This window comes from Bombus huntii, chromosome 10 (assembly GCF_024542735.1).
Source record: "Bombus huntii isolate Logan2020A chromosome 10, iyBomHunt1.1, whole genome shotgun sequence".
NCBI lineage: Eukaryota > Metazoa > Arthropoda > Insecta > Hymenoptera > Apidae > Bombus > Bombus huntii.
The window spans coordinates 9615478-9635816 of NC_066247.1; the positions used below are offsets into that span (position 1 = coordinate 9615478).

Below are 20339 nucleotides of genomic sequence, written 5' to 3' on the forward strand. Positions count from 1 at the left end.
ACCGCACGAACTCCAGAAACACTTTTGAAGTAACTTTCGAACCAATAAATCCCCGAACTAAGAACTGTCATATTTCGTCTCTATTTATCGAATATTGTGAGAAAATGCAAAAAAAAGAAGTTAAATAGAAAAAGTACTTGGAAACTTAAAAGAAAAAATCTCGAAAAATCTCTTAATACTTTTTACTGTCGTCTTGAGACGCACCATGTGTTAAGCTTCTTCGTAGTTACAACTTTTACCGCAGGTGTAACGAACTGACAAATGCTTCGAATGGCGCGCGCGCGTCAACGCCTACACTTAAATTTTAAATAAATGTTTTTAAATAAATGTTTAAAATAATACATTAAATGTATTAACTTTCTTGCGCAATTTCATTTAATTTCTTACGATATGGAGGGTTTAATTACGTTTAAGATATCTATTTGAATCTTTTAAATTCGAAGTTTTTTAAAAAATTACCTTAAACTTTGTAAAATTAAATCGTTTTTCCACTTTGTTGTATCATAAAATAGTTATTTAAATTCAAACCTTACCGTCGTCTTGAAATATTCTATATTTTCCTCGTCTTAAAAAATCTCCCTACAGAAAGAATAAAGAAGAATAAAATCCCATACGTTAAATTTCACGTGATTGATGGAATACATAACGATAACGAGAACTAACTAGCGACAACAAGCAACCATTAGCAAGGACAACTGGCGACTATAACTGTCGTCTCTATGATGTATGGCGACTAAGGAGAACAGCCAGCAACTACGGATGACATATAACAACCAACTGCCCCACTTCTAAAAGGCAACTAACTTGCAAACCCTTTGATGGTTTCTGTAGCGTGATATACCCCTTGAACGTGGTTAAAGAATGTGGTCGCCGCTGGACGGCGGTTTGACAGCAGAGCGATCTCGCCAATTCAAAGCTTGACATTACAAACTACCCAGAATCATTAGGCTCGTTATCGAGCATCTAGCTTTCAGAAGGTGCTTTATCATATGATATGACTTCACGATATTTTTATAGCAAGAAGAATGGCCAACCTCTAACAAAACAAATTTTTACTAAGTGCTGCATGTGAGCTGCAGGCCGGCCTACTAGGGAAATTTGACGAATGAATAAATTAAAATATATACGAATATATTCGTTATATCATAAAATGCCCGCATTATGTTCTCTAACACCATAGAGGAAACTAAATTTATATATTAAAAAATTGGAATACCTGTTATAAGAGAGTTAATTAAATTCTAAATTATCGATGACTCCATAAAAACCTTTATTTCCTAAAAATGTATATCTTCCAAATTCTCCTTAGAAAGTATCATAGAGAAAATATGAAACCTGAAAAGTACATCACGCTGATGCCTCGATCAACCCTCGTGCTTCGCAGTCCATGTGTCCGAGCGATGAATTCCCTCCAAACAAGGAAAAACCAAAGGGAGGTCTCCTTCGAAGGGCGTGAGAGGGTAAGGGAAGTAACGGAAACGATGATCACGCGATATACTGGCGGCGTACGTATAGAACGGCTGTTGCGAGAGAGTTCGCAAGAAACAAGAAGAAAAAAGGAATCGTAGGCCGACGCGACTATACGCTGTCGACGGACAAACAGCGATTGAGCCTAACTGAAACGAACTCTGTCGCAGTATGAGCACAGGCTACGTTCGCGGGAAAAAGTGGTAGGGATACATGGGAGGCAGACGTAGAGAGGACGGAGCTGCGAGCGTAATCGAAATCTCCGGAAAACTGGAGAGCCTGGGCAAGGGAGGCAACCAGAGTGGAGGACTAGTACCTGTGAGCGCAAAACGGGTGTGGATACGGGAAGTCCTGCCTGGACAAGGAGGAGTTAAACCAAACCAACAAGTGTGAGGTTAGGACGGTGGAGCAGCCATATTAGGACGCGTGACAACAGCGCCGCTACACGGGCTACTCGAGGAACTACCCAGACGCAGCCATATTGGCGCGTGCGTCGAAGCGCGTTGCGCGGGCCACTTGAAAGTGACAGCGACTGGTAGAGTGGCAAGTGCTGACCGAGCGACATTTCCCGCCCAACGGGGAAACGGACGCATCCATGGCGAAAGAGAAGGAGGCAGAGGAAAACGCCAAGGGACGGAGGGAAACGGAACTGGCTGCGGAGCTGCCGCACGTTAGCACCAGGAGCATGACGAAGGCGATGCCGCCAAAGGAGGGACCCTCCCGCTTCACGCTGGACAAGGAGGGAATATGGACTGAGGAAGCAACAGAGGAGGAGGAAACCCCCGCCAGAGAAGCACCCCGAGCGAAGAGGAAGAAGGCCAACGAATCCCCCGAACTCCCCGCGGACCCGGCTGAAGAAATGAGATCAGCCACAACGGCGGACATAGGAGCCGAACTGATTCGCCGGGCCGCCGAGGTGGCCAGGGCTGCCGAGGCGCCCCGCGGCCACAAGGTCACGCAGGGGAAAACCCTGAAGGAGGCGGCGAGAACCATCACCGCGGGCGTGACAGAGTTAGTGAGGAGAACGGACCCTGTCACCGACGCACTCGCTATAGCGCAAGGACGCATAGCAACACTGGAGGCGGTGGTAGAGGCACTCCGAAAAGAGCCGGCCTCGCGCCCCACCGCGGATGAGAACAGCTACAGGGCGCGTCTCGCTGCAGTCGAGCACCAAGTAGAGGAGATGAGATCCTTGCTGCACCGACTGGAGGAACAACTGCAGGGAACAGAAAAAGGAGAAGGAAAGGAGGTCGCCCCTGCCGCGAACACGAGAGGGATGGAGCCTGGAGCCCCAAGCGCCCCAGCGCCCAAGGGAGGCCGAACGGCGGACACCGAATGGCAGACCGTCGGAAGGAAAAGAAGAGGAAAGAAGAAGGAGGCAGGGAGGAAGCAGGCGGCGAAGCTGATCCCCGAGACAGGGGCGGAGAGCCAGAGGAAAACTCCGTAGAGTGCTCGGCGAACACACGAAGAGGGGGAGGCAGGGGGCCCCTCCCGCGCGCACCGCGGACGTCAGCGGTAACAATCACCCTGACGGACAAATCGAGCCAATCCTACGCGGAGGTGCTGGCTGCGGCCAAGGACAGTGTCTCCCTGGCCGAGCTCGGCATCAACACGATGAGGATGCGGAAGACCATCACCGGAGGTGTCATCTTAGAGGTCCTTGAGGACCAGGGAAGGGAGAAGGCCGCAGCGCTCGCAGCACAGCTGACGCGGGCTCTGGACCCGAACGAGGTCCGCGTGGCGACCCCCTTCCGAGCCGCGGAGGCAAGGGTGTCCCTGATAGACATAGCGGCCACCAAGGCGGAAATCCAGAACACCCTGGCAAGGGAGAGCGGCTGCAAGCCGGAGGACATCCGGCTGGGAGAAATCCGCCCCGCCCGGAACGGACTTGGCGCCGTATGGATACGAGGCCCTGCCAGTGCAGTGAGGAAACTGGCCCAGGCTGGAAAGGTTGCCATAGGCTGGTCGATGGCGAAGGTCGAAGCCATCGAACGGAGACCGTTACAGTGCTACAGGTGCCTTGGGATAGGACACACGGGGAAGACCTGCACCGCCAAGGAGGACAAGGGGCACCTGTGCTTCAGATGCGGCGAACCAGGGCACCAGGCGAGAGCATGCACTACTGCGAGCCCGAAATGCCTGCTCTGCGAGGCGCTTGGAACACCGTCGGTGCACAGGATGGGGGGACCGGCCTGCGCCCCCTCGAAGAAGGGAACGAAAGGAGCCGCCCGCGGATCCACGGCTGCAAGAGGCAGCGAGAAAGGCTCCCCGCCGCAAAGCGACCCTAAGCCCGCGAACAAGGAGGTAGGCACGGAGGAAGTCACGAACAAGGAAAGGCCACCAAGGAACTGAGAATGCGCATCCCCCAGACTAACCTGGGAAGGTCAAGGCGAGCACAAGACCTGCTCCACCAAACCATCCGGGAGAGCACGGTCGCCCTGGCGGTGGTGGCGGAACCATACAGAGTTCTGGATGGCCCGGAGTGAGTCGGAGACACGGACGGAATGGTTGCCGTCACCTGGACATCAACGCCCGGGGCGTTTGCCCACGGAGCCCTGCTGGAACGCGGCAACGGTTACGCCGCGGTCGAGTGGGCAGGGATGATGGTGGTGGGGGTGTACGTGTCACCCAACAGCGGACGGGCAGCGTTCGAAGAATTCCTGGACGGAGTTGGCGACTGCGTCAGGCGACGACTCTCCCGACAAGTGCTCGTCCTGGGAGACTTCAACGCGCACTCCACGGAATGGGGGAACGCCAGGACCAACGCGCGCGGCCGCACGCTATCAAACTGGGCCGCGGGACTTGGTCTTCTGCTAGTGAACAGGGGCTCGACCAGTACCTGCGTGACGTGCAGAGGGAGCTCCATTGTTGACATAACATGGGCCTCCCCCGAGGCATTCAGGCGGATCTCAGGCTGGAGAGTGGCCGAAGGGGTCGAGACGCTGTCGGACCACCTCTACATATTCATGGAGGTGGACGCACCTGGACCTGGAATGCCGACGACAAACGACGGGCGCGGCCCGCCGAGGTGGAGGCACGCGCGCCCACCACCCAGATGGAAAATAAAGGAGAGGAACGAAGACCTACTCCGGGCGGCTGCCATAGCAACAGCTTGGAGCTGGGAGGCCTCGACAGCGACGACCGAAGCAGACGTGGAAGAGGAGGCCGAGAACCTCCGCCAAGCCATGACAACAATCTGCGACGCATCCATGCCACGAGCCACACCAGGCACGGTGCGAAGCAGAGCAGTTTACTGGTGGAACCCCGGCATCGCGGAACTGAGGACGAGATGTGTCCGGGCCCGAAGACAGTACCTAAGGGCCCGCCGCTGGCGACGACGCGACGAAGAAGAAGTCTCCTTGCGCTACCGGACGTGCCGCGCGCTACGGCGCTCGCTACAGAGGGAAATTAAAAAAGCGAAGGACCGTGCCTGGTCCGAACTGGTCGAGACAGTCGAGTCGGACCCATGGGGGAGGCCATACAGGACGGTGACACGGAAACTGCGCGCGAAGGGCCCCCTGATAACGGCGGAAATGGAACCTGCACTGCTGACGCGGATCACCGGAACGCTCTTTCCCCCACAAGAAAACAGAGCAGCGGAACGGCCACGGGAAACGACACGACCGCTGGAATGGAGGGACGACTGGGAAGTCACAGAGGAGGAGATATGGGAGGCAACCAGAAGAATGACCGCCCGCAACGTGGCACCGGGCCCGGACGGAATCCCTGGCCGGATCTGGGGGGAAGTGATGGGGGTCATGGCCCCCAGACTCCGGCACCTCTTCACAAGATGCCTGAGGGAGGGAGTCTACCCCCGGGCGTGGCGGACAGCGAGGCTGGTCCTGCTCCATAAGGAGGGCCGACCGACGACCTCGCCGTCAGCGTACCGGCCGATATGCCTACTGGACGAGGTCGGCAAACTACTCGAGAGGGTAGTCGCCGCCCGCTTGAAACGACACATAGCGGGCCAAGTGCCAGGTTTGCACGAAAGCCAGTACGGCTTCCGGAAGGGGCGCTCGACGATTGACGCGGTCAGACGCGTACGAGAGATTGCGGAGGACATGGTCTCCCGGAAAGGCGTGGCGCTGGCTATTTCCCTGGACATCGTCAACGCGTTCAACACCATGCCATGGGACAGGATAGTGACGGCCCTGGAGGACTTCGAGGTTCCCAGCTACCTCGTCCGATTGATCCGGGCCTACCTCGACGACAGGTGGGTGTGTTACGCCAGTAAGGAAGGAGAGGAAAAGCGATCCGTCGAGCGTGGCGTCCCGCAGGGCTCGGTGCTGGGCCCCATGCTATGGAACGTTGCGTACGACGAGGTACTACGATGCCCGCTACCCCCAGGCGCGGCCATAGTATGCTATGCGGACGACACCCTAATCCTGGTCGAGGGTCGTGGCTGGCACGAGACGCTGCGCATTGGCGGAATCGCAACGGCCTGTGCGATCCGTGCCGTGAACGAACTGGGCCTGAGAGTCTCCCCTGCGAAGTCGGAGGCCACCTGGTTCTTTGACAGGAAGAGGCGAGGGACACCACCGCCCGGCCTATGCATAAACATGGCAGGTAAAACCGTCCGGGTGGGGTCACAGATGAAGTATCTGGGACTCACCATCGACAGCCAGTGGACGTTCGAGCCGCACTTCGACTCACTGATCCCGAAGGTGTCAGCAGCTGCCAATGCCCTGTGCGGCCTACTACCGAACATAGGCGGGGCCGGAGACGCGGTGCGCCGACTCTACGAGGGCGTCGTTCGGTCACGAGTGATGTACGGGGCCCCAGTATGGGCGGACGACCTGATGGCAAGCCGTCGCAGCATCCTGCTCCTGAGAAGGCTGCACAGAGTGACCGTCATCAGAATCATTAGGGGATACCGGACGGTGTCTCACGCGTCGGCGTCCACCCTAGCCGCGTCCCCCCCGTGGGAGCTGCGGGCGCTGGCGCTCAAAAAGAGATACACCCGCCGGAGAGAATGGCACCCGGGAGAAGACCCCACCGAGCAGGCGGCTCCAAACGACACAGGAACCGCCGAGGAGGACACATGGAACCTGTGGCGATCCCAACTGATCAACGGGAGAAGCGAACACCGAGGCGCGGATGCGGTCCTACCAAACTGGGAGGCATGGAGGAGTCGCCACGGCCTCCCACTCACATTCAGGATGACACAAGTACTCCCCGGCGTGGGAGCTGCCCCGCTACACCCTGCGGCACGCCATAGGAGAAACGTGGACCCCCTCAGATATTGTGGAAGCGATGTTGAGAGGGTCACAGGAATACGAGGCCGTCCGCCTCTTCTGCGAGCGAGTTATGCTCGCGAAGGAGCGAGCGGAAAGGGAGAGAAAGAAAAACTCTCAGCCCTGCAGGATAAGACGATGGAGAAGGATGGCAGTCAGACGACCCAGAGTCGCCCCGCCACCACCCCAACGGACTACGATCAGAAGAAGTGACAGCACTAGGGGCAACGACCTCCCCCTAACGCCCACTCAATAGCCGGCTCGAACAAGAGAACGCGAGAAGGGGATGCAACTGAAGTTAATTCATAAGAGGTTCCTGGAGCACCCCTGTCACGCGCATAAGATGGTCATCGTGGAGTTTTAGTCGGTAGGAGTCCGACACTACTCTGCTGTTACGCGATTATTGCAGCAGCGGAGTGTCCATGAGGATTTCTCCACGTACAAAAAAAAAAAAAAAAAAAAAAGGCTACGTTCGCGGGTCGATCGAACACGTTCTGCGCCTTTCCTCGGCACCAGCGTCAAAACCACCCTCGACGAGCGCAACGCACTGGTGCACCTGCAATATTAACCACTGGTCTTTCCTTTTTCGCGCGATATTATATCAGCACCTATGATACCATTTCAAAGACCGCAATCAAAACATTAAATACCGCATTAAAGCCATACAATAATTCGCAATATTCATTCGTAAACGTTATTGTATATGTGCTTAATTAATCGTTATTATGTTTCGAATGATTTACTACCTCATATTCCATAAGCAGATATATGGTTCATTTTCACCTCAAGTACGATATAATTTGTAACAAATATTTATAATTCACAATGTAAAATATTTATAATTCATTGGAAATATTATTCTATCACGGTATAGTGGTCAAATTTCACATAAATCACAAACATATGGTAGTCAGAAGCTATACTCACGACATGACAAATCATGATGATGTCATGAAAAATGGCGTCCGTCCATATATATTCAAACGCAACGAACAAGTTCGAACTTTTCGAGAATAAACGATTTGTTCGATAACATCTGTCGCGAGCTTCTCTTCCTTTAACGATAGCAATTGACAACTAAAGCTCGAGAGGCTCGTAAGGATGAACAGCGACGAGTATCTAGAAGCTATGTACTCACCTGGGCAAGGAGACTCCAACACCAAGGACGTTGGAAGTTTCGAGAAGCGAAGATGGAAACTGAAGTAGCACGTCAGGTCAACTCTGGCAAAAACTGCTAAAGAAAGAAAAATCCAACTAATTTGTTTCCAACAATAAAATGAAATTAATTTGTTTCACAAATTATTAACTGGATATTATTCAAAAATTATTCAAAATTCGCTTGATTGATTCACGGCCCGGGACACTTGGGTCATGCCATTTTGGTAATGGACGAAAATGGCAGAAGGAAGAACGACCGTTCTTTTCATATTTCTCTTTCCCCGGGAAACGAAAGAATGCCCGAGCACCTTGTTTCATTTCTTCTCGACATCAATTTCAATCTTTTTAAACGAAATATAATCTGAACGATGAAAAGTTCATTCAAATAATGCTCCGCGCCAGACACTCACGAAAATTAAGAAGAAACACGGAAAATTCGCGAATAAAACGGATTTCTTTGTCCCAGTGAGATAATAAATCTCGTACACGTATTGGTTTTTAAAATCAATATATCCACCAATGTGCACTCGTTTAACAAGGGTGATGGAACGTGCCAAAAATCTCTCAAGAGGGTCTTGGCAACGGAAGAGTCGAAAATGTCACAATTATGAATGAAAAATTCGAATAGTTGCTGATTTTACAGTCGAAACCGATAAAGAACTCCAGATATTCCCCCAATTAATTTACAATAAATTCGCGAAAATGATCGATTGCTGACGTCATTGTATTCTAGAAAGATTGTAAAACGATAAGAATTTATTGAAAAAACTTATATTCGATGATAACACTTCTAATAAGAGTACTAAGAGGAGCGATTCTGTACTCACCTTCCTGCCTCGAAGTACCGAACGCAATTAACCGTCCGCCCAGGATGGAACCGTTCGGAACTTTTGTAAGTCACTGCACGGCCGCTGCTTATGGTGGAAATGTAATAGATATAAGTACAGAGCGCGTGAGCGAACTAAAAGCGCGATAGAGAAGTAGAGAGAGGATGTTCCGTCCTTGTCTAATGACGCGCACTTGTACAGGAAATATGTAACAGCGGTATACGAGCAGCGTCAGTGTCCACTAGTGTGCATGCCTGATTAAACAAGGACAGGAAGTATCTATACATGGTGTTCTCTTTCTATTTCCATGTTGCATCCATCTTACTATACAGTACACACACTCAGCTATTCTATCATTATATTTGTGCGTTGCTTATGTGTGAACCAAACATTTCCATGACAACAAATCGTTTGTCTCTTGTTTGATGCTCGGTTTTCAACGGAGTTGAAAGAATTTTTTAAGAGAAACGTAATGGACGGGTTGTTTTTAAAGTAATAAACGGAAATTCTCGTATCCATTGAGAAACGATAGGCGATTTGAAAGTGTCACTATGAACGGTGATTTATCGATGCAAGGTAGTATGAATAAGATATTTTATAATCTGCGAAAAAAGGTAAGGAATATTCTAGATTTTAGATTTTAGAATTTCCACGTCACAGACGAGTGTGTTTTGTTATTTGATTTGTAATATTGCTGCAGTTCTCTTAATAGCTGTTTGTTTCATGCGATACTCGCACATAGTATCTATGACTTTTGCTTCTAACAATTTTTATAATTAGGCTGTATCAAATATTTTTAACGTTCGTGTTTCATGAAAAATCATGTGTAACTCGTTGAATTCGCAAATGTAACAAAAAATTACATGAAAAACCTTATATTATTGTAATGAAAAAATAATTATATTAGGAGGAGAGTCGTATTTCGGAACGTCATCGGAACATATTATACCTTGTATGTGATTATTTGGAACACAATGGGTGAGTATATTATAATTAAAATATATTCCTAGTTCCAATTCTTTTGAATAGTGTCAGTGACCAATCGAAATAGAAATCAGTGGACACCATGGAAAGAGAAGGCGAAACCAAATTTGAAAATTCGACATCGGTAATTCAGTAGTTAAGAATAACTCAATCGATAATGTAGATTAACTAGTTATAAACAAATATATGAAGTATAAATTCAAATTATTCTTATCCATCTAAAAATTGGAAATTAAAAAGCAGAAGACAAGAAATTATCTTCGAGGATTTATATAGTAAATACATTCTTTTGCCTGTCTTACCTAGAGATAAAACAGTTGTTTGATGGTTATCTTATAGTGTTCAGTCATTGCGAAAAATATTTTTAATCAGTTAAAAACTATAATTAATTAAAAACTACATTTTTTTAGGTATATAGACGTTAGCGATGTATTATTCCGGGAAGCTCGTCTATCTCCCGAACATCGGGTTTGCGACAACATCGATTTGGAAATTATCGTTGCAGAGTATGAAAATTATTACAAGATGAAATTTCAAAAATATCCCATATTGTGTAAGAAAATAACTGGAAGGGAAATGACGAGGGAAGTGACAAATGCAAGCAAAACGTAAGAATTTAAATTATTTAACGATATTAAACGGTATTCAACGTATTCAACGTATCGTATTCAACGTATCGTATTACAATATGATCCAGTGTTTGTAGAAGTATTGAGACAAAAGCCAAATCTGTTAGTAAACAAGCGAGAAGTGAGCCTGTGAAAGAGACGAATCTACAGCAGAAGATAACTGATGACAATACGAATCATATTAATCTCGCAATGACAGTGACGTCAATATTCCCCAATGAGAGTGATGGACGTTCATCAGAAGAGCTATTTAACGTTCCAATGGAACAATCCATGCAATCGAAGATATTGAAATGCATTGAAAAGCTTTATTCAGATAATCCGGAATTACGAGGCTGAGGACATCTCATGCGTAAGTTATTTTCGATTAATATACGTATCGTAAAGCTTTTAAACGATAAAATTCCCGTCGATAAACCGTCCAACGTATATCGACGATGACGTGATTTCAGTAACGCTTCAAATATCAAATTACGTAACACTTACTTAATATAGAGAAGATGCCATTTTATCTTTGTATCGTCACAGGAGATCATAGTAAACAAATTAAATGTACATTGGGATGACGTTATAGGCATAGAGGAATGTAAAACCGCTGTTAAGGAGGCCGTTGTGTATCCCCTTAAGTATCCTATCTTTTTTGATGGCCCGTTTTCCCCCTGGAAAGGTATTTTGCTGTACGGCCCACCTGGTACAGGTAAGATACTCGTATTCTTTTCATTTCTGTACGTGTTTACAAGAAATATACAATACAGGGAAAACGAAGTTAGCGAAGGCAGTCGCGACAGAATGCCATTGCACCTTTTTTAACATAACTGCCAGCTCATTGGTCAGCAAATGGAGAGGCGATTCCGAGAAGTATATACGTGTAAGTTGCTTTGTCTATGTAAGTTTCTTTGTTCCTTTGTCTATGAAGGAGAGATTCTAGGTATAAAAAGATTTGATTTTATTTTTCGTCATTTATATATAAATAGAATAGTTGTTTGGAAAACGAAATGATATCATATTCGTGATGAGGCAATGAATTTAAGGAATTTCGAATATAATATTTAATGAATAATACATTTGTTAAACTGAACAGGTTTTATTTGAACTTGCCTATAGTCATTCGCCTACAATTATTTTTATCGACGAGATTGACTGGATCGCCACAAATAAAGGAGACTGTATATTGTCTGAACCTGCAAAGAGGTTCAGATCAGAACTTCTTTCTAGATTGGATGGATTAGTGTCTAATGAGAATTCTAATGTAGTTCTTCTGGCTACAACTAATTCCCCTTGGTACGTATATCACGTTATTTCAATGTTTTCTAAGTAGAAAATATCGTAATATTTCTCCAAATTCCAAGTATGTTATTGTGTTGTTTGAAGTATTCCTTCATTATTATTAGTATAATAGAACGATAATATTTATTGTAAATATGTTATTAGGGGCATTGATGCAGCTTTACTCAGGCGTCTCGAAAAGCAAATATACGTATCATTACCCAATGAAGTTGCTCGACTTGGTATATTCAAATTATACCTTAGCAACCACTTATTAGAAAATACAGATATTGTAAACCACATAGTAAAATGTACTGAAAGATATTCTTGTGCAGATATAAAATTGCTTTGTAAGCAAGCGTGGCTACTAGAAATAAGCCCGATATGGAGGAGACTTGAAAAGAAAGAAACACCTGTTACCACTTTGAAATATGAATTAAAAAGTTATGAAATATTAGCAAAATTGTTAAAAAAAAATGTCACCTACAGTTATGCAAATAGATAAATATGATACGTGGAACAAATAAATACGCAATCGTAAGGACAGATATTGAAAAATATAAATAAATGGATTATCGTTCGAGAAATCATTCGTATGTGTGTGCATGTGTGTGCGCGCACGCGCTATAGGCTAAGTTTAAAATGTTCGGTTGTATTATATCCTTGTATTATATATGTCGGAGATGAAAGGAAAACCGGAGCCTTCCCTTTGCAATTTTGAGGAAGCCTTCTAATGCTTTAGCCTAGATTTTATCATAACTGTAATTAAGCAATTGTCATTTGTAATTGTTTGATATTTGTGAAAGCGAAAGTGGGTTCGAGGTGACAACTGGTCGCCGAACGTAGCCACGGTCACGGGATAAACGTTTTGCCTGACGAAGGTGTGGATCGGTTGTATTGTTCTCCCTAGAAATCACATAGAATTGTACTTTGGAGATGTCGATATAATGGGACACACGTTGTATTAGGAATCAATCTCAAGACAGAAACTGCCTAGTAACGGCGTTTGAATCTTTCTCGATGTTTCCAAAGAGTATACAACAAACTTTTGACAGAAATTGCCTAGCAACAACGATTGGAACCTTCTCGATGTTTCCAGCGAGCATATAACAAACAAATGCAGTCGTATAGCGAAAAAGATTTTCATCAGATATTCATTCGTGTGATCGCCTTGGAAAGTGATACATCGAGCAATTTACCGAGTGTCTTAGCAATCGTATTTTTTTGTGTTTAAAATTATTCTACGCATAGTAAAAAGTTATCCCGTTGACCGTGGATTCGTTTGAACCCAGGAACATTGTTAATAGCGTTAATTAAATTCATTATTCGTTAAATTTATTATTCGTAAAACATGTTATTCGTTACTCTTATTATTCGTTAAACTTATTATTCTTTAATCTAATCATTAGTTAAACTTATCATTTGTTAATCTTATCATTCATTAAACTCAATATTCATAATATTTTGCAAAATCTTGTATATTCGCGTAAATATAATCTCTGTTTCGTAAAACAATGGCTAATTATTCGTTCCTCTTATTGTTCGTTAAACTTATTAATCTTTAATCTAATTATTAGTTAAACTTATCGTTTGTTAATCTTATTATTTATTAAACTCATTATTCATAATATTTTGTAAAATCTTGTTTATTCGCGTAAATATATTCTCTGTTTCGTAAAACAATGGCTAATTCAAACGAAGGATTACGCGCCTTAAATCCTAATGATAACCCGACATATATATGTGAGTGTATTTTATCAAAAATATATTTTTTATGTTTTCTTATCTTAGTAATTATTTTTAAAAAAGTCTTAAAGTCTTATATGAAAATAAAGCTGTTCTTTATTTCAAATAATTGAAGTAAATAAATACAATGAGTTTTATATTTTATTATATCTTATATTATCGTTATATTGTTATTGAAAAAATTGATATAATCAACAGTTCTTCCTGTTCTCTTGATTGTTTCTTGCTTGTTTCAAACCATGATAATAACCTACAAAAGAAATAACATAGTCCATTGAAAATTTAATATACAATAAAATACTTATATGAAATAATTACCTGTGTAATATACCATGTAACCACTAATATACCATGACATCAACATACTTGAAAGTGCGTCTGTATCATTATCTGGTAATCTAGTACATTTTATTAAAATTTCGTATTTTTTTTCCAAATAAAATGTTAAATTTATTCCAAATTACTTATTAATATTAGAAGTATTCAGCATTCCATTAGAATTTTTAAATTGTACTTACTTGGCCATTAATTGTGGTGGTAAAGGAGGTGCAGGTGGCATTATATCAGTCATCGAATTGAAAGATGGTCCCGGTATGAAGTGATGTTTATACGCATTTGCTTCTTCAGAGTCACAATCCATTTTTTCTATATTATATTTTTTCGAATTTACATTTGTAGAAAAATTAGTCTCACAAGTCTCATCGTTCTCTTCATTGAATTTCTCTTCCAAAGCTTTCTTTTGTTGTGCTATTTGACTTTGCAAACCTTCTGATTCTAAAAGAGAACTCAACTCGACTTTCTGTGTATTACCATAGCCTAAACACAGAGTAAAAGAAATTTTTGTCATTTAATAGAATGACTGAGTGCCATTCGGTTACTGTCCTTACAGGCAATGTATTAGAATTTCCCGTGCATAAATGTATATGTATAAATGTTTGCCTTGATATATGTAGTAATAATCACTCGTCTAATCAGGAGAATTATATTCCAAGCAGATAATAATGAACAATAAGTAACATGCATGTTTATGGTTCATGACCCTATATCCCACGGGTCTCCCCATAGACATTGACAGGTACTCCTGCCCAGTTAAGGACCTGCTGAATGACACTGTGATAGACTATGCGAAAGCCTTTACTTCATATATATATGTATTTTTAGTACATTTCTTAATTGACATAACCATCATGCTAAAGGTATTACCTACAAATTTTACAACACACGTGCTGTTGAGGTTATTCGGTGTGTAAACAGAGAAAACACGTGGATAAATTGTAAGGTAGAAAATATATTTAAATAGAAGTGTAATAAGTAAAAATACAATTTGAGCTGGTCCAGATCCGCACGCTAGCTGTGTTACCTAATAACTGGAAAAACCCCGAAGCCAACGTCGCCTGTCTACTGTTTATGGCCTGACTTCGTCGCAGTCTTTTGTCTACACGCTACCGATGGCTTCAGTGCTTGAGAAAACTAAAAAAGACCAGATGTAGAGTTTTCTTAGAAGTGGTAACCACTTCAACACCCTCCCTAAAACTCTACATCCCTACAAACAATTATCTCAAATTTACAAATTATCTCTTAATATTTTCTAACTCTTGTCGTAAATATCTGAAAATTAATTTGTCAATGCCTTCTCAAGTACATTTGCCAGCCGCCTTTCTCTTTTCCATACAAATTAATTTATTACACAAAAAAAAAAAACTAGAAGACTAAACAGATCATGTAGAGTTTTTCCTCTTTTTTTTTGAGAAGTAATAATCACTTCGACACCCTCCCTAAAAACTCTACATGTTTACAAACAATTACCTCTTAATATCTTTTTTACTTTTCAAACCTAACTTTTTCCTTAAATATTCAAATCTCGGTTTTGGCAACGCCTTTGTACATATATCTGCCAATTGCTCTTCGCTTGTTACATACGTTATATCAATTTCGCCTCTATTGTATAAATCTCGCAAGAAATGATATCTTACGTCAATATGCTTACTTCTTTGATGGAATTCTGGATTCTTAATTAATTTCACGGCACTAGTGTTGTCTACACATAGCATATACTTAAGGATCTCTAATTTACATTCAAGAAATATTTTCTTTAACCACATAATTTCTTTCGCTCCTGAGGCTGCACTGACATATTCAGCTTCGGTCGTAGATAGAGCTATACATTGTTGTCGCTTACATTGCCATGTGATGGCCGCATTCGCATACTTACATACAACGCCTGATGTCGACTTTCTTGTTTCTTTGTCGCCTGCATAGTCAGCGTCGCTAAAGGTTTCGAGACTGCCTGCTTTTGTATATAAGAGTCCCATGTCTGCGGTCCCTTTTATGTAGCGCAAAATTCGTTTGACTAATTTCCATTGATACTGGTTTGGATTCTCTAAGTGTCTCGCCGCTATATTTATTGCAAAACTAATATCTGGCCTACTTACGGTTTGTAAAAACATTAAGTTCCCTACGGCTTCTCTGTATGGTGCGTTACAATCATTATCGCCTATGTTACTTTCGTTCCAATTAGTCTCGATAGGTGTAGAAACACTGTTTGCCTCATTCATATTAAATTTTTCCAATATGTTTTCGATATACCTACTCTGATGAATGAATATTGAACCATCTTCTAATCTATTAATTTCAAGTCCAAGAAAACTCTTTACTTCTTTCGAACTCGTAATTTTGAATTCTTTATTTAAATCATCGAAGAATTTATCAATTAAAGATTCGTCTGAAGCTGCTACCAGTCCATCGTCTACGTATATGGTCATCAACATTAATTTGTCGTCTTCTGTATAAATATAAAAACAAGGATCTGCGTTACTCTGATAAAATTTTAAGTTCGAGATAAATTTTGTGAAACGTTCCGTCCAACATCTTGGAGACTGCTTTAAGCCATATAGGCTCTTTAGCAATTTACAAACCCGATTTGTACCATCATCATAACCTTTAGGTTGTTTCATATAAATATCTTCTTTCAGACTTCCATATAAGAATGCGGTTTTAATGTCGAACTGTCCGAGGTGTAAATTATTTTTGGCTGCAATACTGAGCATTAATCTAATTGTGTCAAACCGAGCAACGGGACTATATGTTTCCTTATAATCTATGCCTTCTTTCTGTGAACACCCTTTTATTACAAGTCGCGCTTTGTATCGTTCCGAGTTGTCCGGATTTAGCTTTATCGTTAAAACCCACCTATTGCTAAGTACCTTCTGATCTTTAGGTTTTTCTACAAGTATTCACGTCTTATTTTCATGGTGCGATTTCATTTCATCATTCATAGCTGTTTCCCATAACTCTTTCTTTTCGGATCTCATCGCTTCGTTAAAATCCACCGGTAATTTTTCCGCCACGTACGTTACTGGGTTACCATAAAAATCGGTTCGTTTGATCTTATCTCTATCTCTCAATTGTCTCACATTGTCGCTAGTTCCATGAGGTTGTTTTTCATGTTCACTCTCTGCACTTTCATACGTACATGCTCTATCGCTCTGCGCACTCACATCTTCGCGCTCGACAATTTTCGGTAAACTTAATTTTACGAATTTCGCATTTTCTAGTTCAGGCTTAAATATTACGTCACGGCTTAATATTACATTTTTTACTGTTGGCACGTACACTCGATACCCTCGTCCGTCATCTAAATAGCCTACCAAATATCCTTTGTTAGCCTTTTTGTCAAGTTTTGTCCTTTTCTCCGCAGGTATGTGAGCAAAGCACTCAGTACCGAAAACCCTAAACTTTTCTAAATTCGGCGGTTTCCCGTACCACAGTTCATATGGTGTTTTCTTATCTTGTCTTGTCGGCCCCGTCTTATTTATGACATGTACTGCTGTGTTCATGGCTTCGGCCCATAAGAACAGCGGTAGATTTGGTTTCGAATATAGCATCGACCGACCTGCCTCTACTATTGTTCTATTTTCCCTTTCTGCGACACCATTCTGTTCAGGAATGTATGGGACGTTAATCGTGTGCCTAATTCCCTGACTTCTTAAAAATTCTTTGACTTCTTTATTTTGGAATTCTTTCCCTCCATCACTATGAATTTCTTTAATTTTATCCTTAAATTGATTTTCAACTTCTAGGCAAAAGGTTTTTAGTTTTTCAATTACTTCTGACTTACGTCGTAAGAAGTAAATCTTTGTGAATTTTGAAAAATCATCTTTAAATGTCAGAAAATACAGTTTCTTGCCTAATGACTCGACTTCCATAGGTCCACATACATCCGTATAAATAATTTCGCGAGGTTTAGTCGCCCGATTGATTTTCTCGTGAAAACTCGATCTATGCTGTTTCCCGTACGCGCAACCTTCACAGAAAAAGTTATTATCCTCTACAACTTTCATATTTGAATTCTTTAAGAATTCTTTAACATGTCTGATGTTCTGATGACATAGCCGTTCGTGCCATAACTGCAATGTGTCCGCGTTTGACTCCGCTCTATTGCTAAAATTACAAACTGACGGTATGATAACTCGCATATCTACTTTATACAAATTTCCGATAACAGAACCTCTTGCTATTATTTTCTGATTTTGTAAAAATATGCAATTGGTCCCTTCCTTTGAAATACAAAAATCTATGCCCCTTCTTGCGACAGATCTAATCGAAAACAGATTTCTTTTCATACCTGGTACGTATAGAACATCGTTCATTGTACATGTTACCCATTTGCCGTCCACAAAAGTCTCTACTCTGATTTTTCCTTTGCCGCACGCATCCATGAACGGACCATCGCCGATCTCTATCTTCACCGTGTTATCGAATTCTTCGAAAACGCTGAACCATTCCCGTCGTCCTGTCATGTGATCCGTAGCTCCTGAGTCGATTATCCAAACATCAGCGTTTGCCGTTTGTATCGCTGAGGTACTTCCTAATAGACCAATTCCGCTGTGATCCCGATTTTGGTTTCTAGGTTCCTGGTTGTCTCTATTGTTGCTTCTTTTGTTATTTTTAAAACAGTTTTTGCTGGTGTGGCCTTTCCTTTTGCATATAAAGCATCTAAAGCAATCCTTCTTTAGATGGCCAACTTTTCCACAGTTAAAGCAACTTGGTCCTTGTTTCTCGTATTCACGTTTACTTGACTGCTTCTGCTGTTCCCTTTTATAATTATTACCTTTTGTTACCAGTGCCACCGATGTTTCCTGGTCGTCTTTCTTCCATCTAATTTCTTCCGTCATCAGCCTGGTACTAAGCCTGTCTAAGGTCTTCTTTTCTTCTTCCACGGAATCCCACGCACTGTGAAAATGATCGAATTTGTTTGGTAACACCGATAAAATGCGTGTTATCAGCATTTTCTCGCCAATTTCACTCCCAAGGACTTTCATCTTCGCCGCTATGAGTTCCAACTTTGATAGGTTGTAAGAGACATTTTCAGATTCTTCCCATTTAAAATCGAAGAACTGCTTCTGGACCATATTTAAATTCTCATCCGACTTCATGTCATATACTGTATTCAGCTTTTTCCACATTTCATGTGCTGTCGTGCAACATAAAAGAAGATCCAACGGTTTCTTTCCTACTGAGGTCACGATTAATTTTCTCGCTAATCGATCTGCTTTCAAAAATCTTCCACGAGCGATTTCTTTCTCCGCGCTGTTACCTGGATGACACAAATTCCCTTCACACACGTTGATCAGGTCGTCATCTTCCTCCAAAAGTGTACGCATAACAAAACGCCACTGGAGCCAATTTTCTTCGCCGCGTAACATCTCGACCTTCGCACTTGCTGATTCCATTTTAGCACTATCCCTTATTTTACTAAGCACAACACTTTAACAATTTATTCATTTCACGTTGCTACCTTGCAATTTACAGCCCTGGGCCCATAACCTGTTGAGGTTATTCGGTGTGTAAACAGAGAAAACACGTGGATAAATTGTAAGGTAGAAAATATATTTAAATAGAAGTGTAATAAGTAAAAATACAATTTGAGCTGGTCCAGATCCGCACGCTAGCTGTGTTACCTAATAACTGAAAAACCCCGAAGCCAACGTCGCCTGTCTACTGTTTATGGCCTGACTTCGTCGCAGTCTTTTGTCTACACGCTGTCGATGGCTTCAGTGCTTGAGAAAACTAAAAAAGACCAGATGTAGAGTTTTCTTAGAAGTGGTAACCACTTCAACACGTGCCATTGTTTTCGTAAATTTTTGATATTATAGCTTCATAAGTTTCTCCATCCTCTGAGTGTATTGCACGATAAGGTGCTCCTATGATCCATTTCTATAGAGAGAAGATGTGTATACAAATAAATATAAGTAAATAGCAAAATAAAATAATTTGCTTCTTAATCAATATATTTAATAATATTCTGTATCAAATTTGTAATATTCTATCAAAATCACAACCTTGTGTAATTTACTTGCGTGTTTAGGCTGCTTAAGATTTTGTAGGTTTTCTTTCGGTTGAGAATTTCCAACATCCATTCCCATTCGCTTGATAACTTCTTCTTTTGCTAAATATATTGCTTTATCATATGCTTCTATTAATGCACTATCATCCCAAACATTATCATTGGCTGTGTCTGTATCCTTTTGAGATAGCAAATTATACGTTATTAATATTGATACAAGTATTTTATTATCAAACTATTGCAAATTATCATATATGTCATTTTTCAAAAATTGACTAAAAGGTAGTGGATACTGTTAATTACTATTATGCTAAGATCTTGTACTAAAATAATGTTAAAACCATTACGTTTCCATTACCATACATACGTTTCCATTTCCTCGTATAAAAAGAACATTCATATCATCTGCCATTTTAAAATAACATCATTTAAATATTGAATTTGCTTCTGAAATATTAATTTGTCTCATTTCTTTAACTCTAACACATTGTAAACAATGATGACATTATACCAACTATAATACTAAAAATCTATTCCCCATTCATTCGAAAGATTATTTTTTGAAGCAAGGTTAACATTGAATGTTCCCAAACTTCAATAACTGTACTTTACTTTCTTTACAATATGTAACAATATATTAGAATACTATAAAAAAATATTGTATGCACAAGAAACTGTTTAT

At 42.3% G+C, this 20339-nt stretch overlaps 2 protein-coding genes across 2 annotated transcripts; both read left to right on the forward strand.

The window, feature by feature from the left end:
• The first annotated feature begins 3081 nt into the window (after positions 1–3081).
• LOC126870544 (uncharacterized) lies at positions 3082–3819 on the forward strand. The gene has a single exon (XM_050628352.1). The coding sequence runs from the start codon at positions 3082–3084 to the stop codon at positions 3817–3819; it is 738 nt and encodes a 245-aa protein (XP_050484309.1).
• A 5841-nt stretch (positions 3820–9660) lies between these two features.
• LOC126870557 (katanin p60 ATPase-containing subunit A-like 2) lies at positions 9661–13465 on the forward strand. Its single transcript, XM_050628377.1, has 7 exons — positions 9661–9664; positions 9716–9794; positions 10606–10651; positions 10828–10996; positions 11055–11167; positions 11381–11580; positions 11731–13465. The coding sequence occupies exons 1-7, from the start codon at positions 9661–9663 to the stop codon at positions 12068–12070; spliced, it is 951 nt and encodes a 316-aa protein (XP_050484334.1). The 3' UTR covers positions 12071–13465.
• Positions 13466–20339: the final 6874 nt, after the last annotated feature.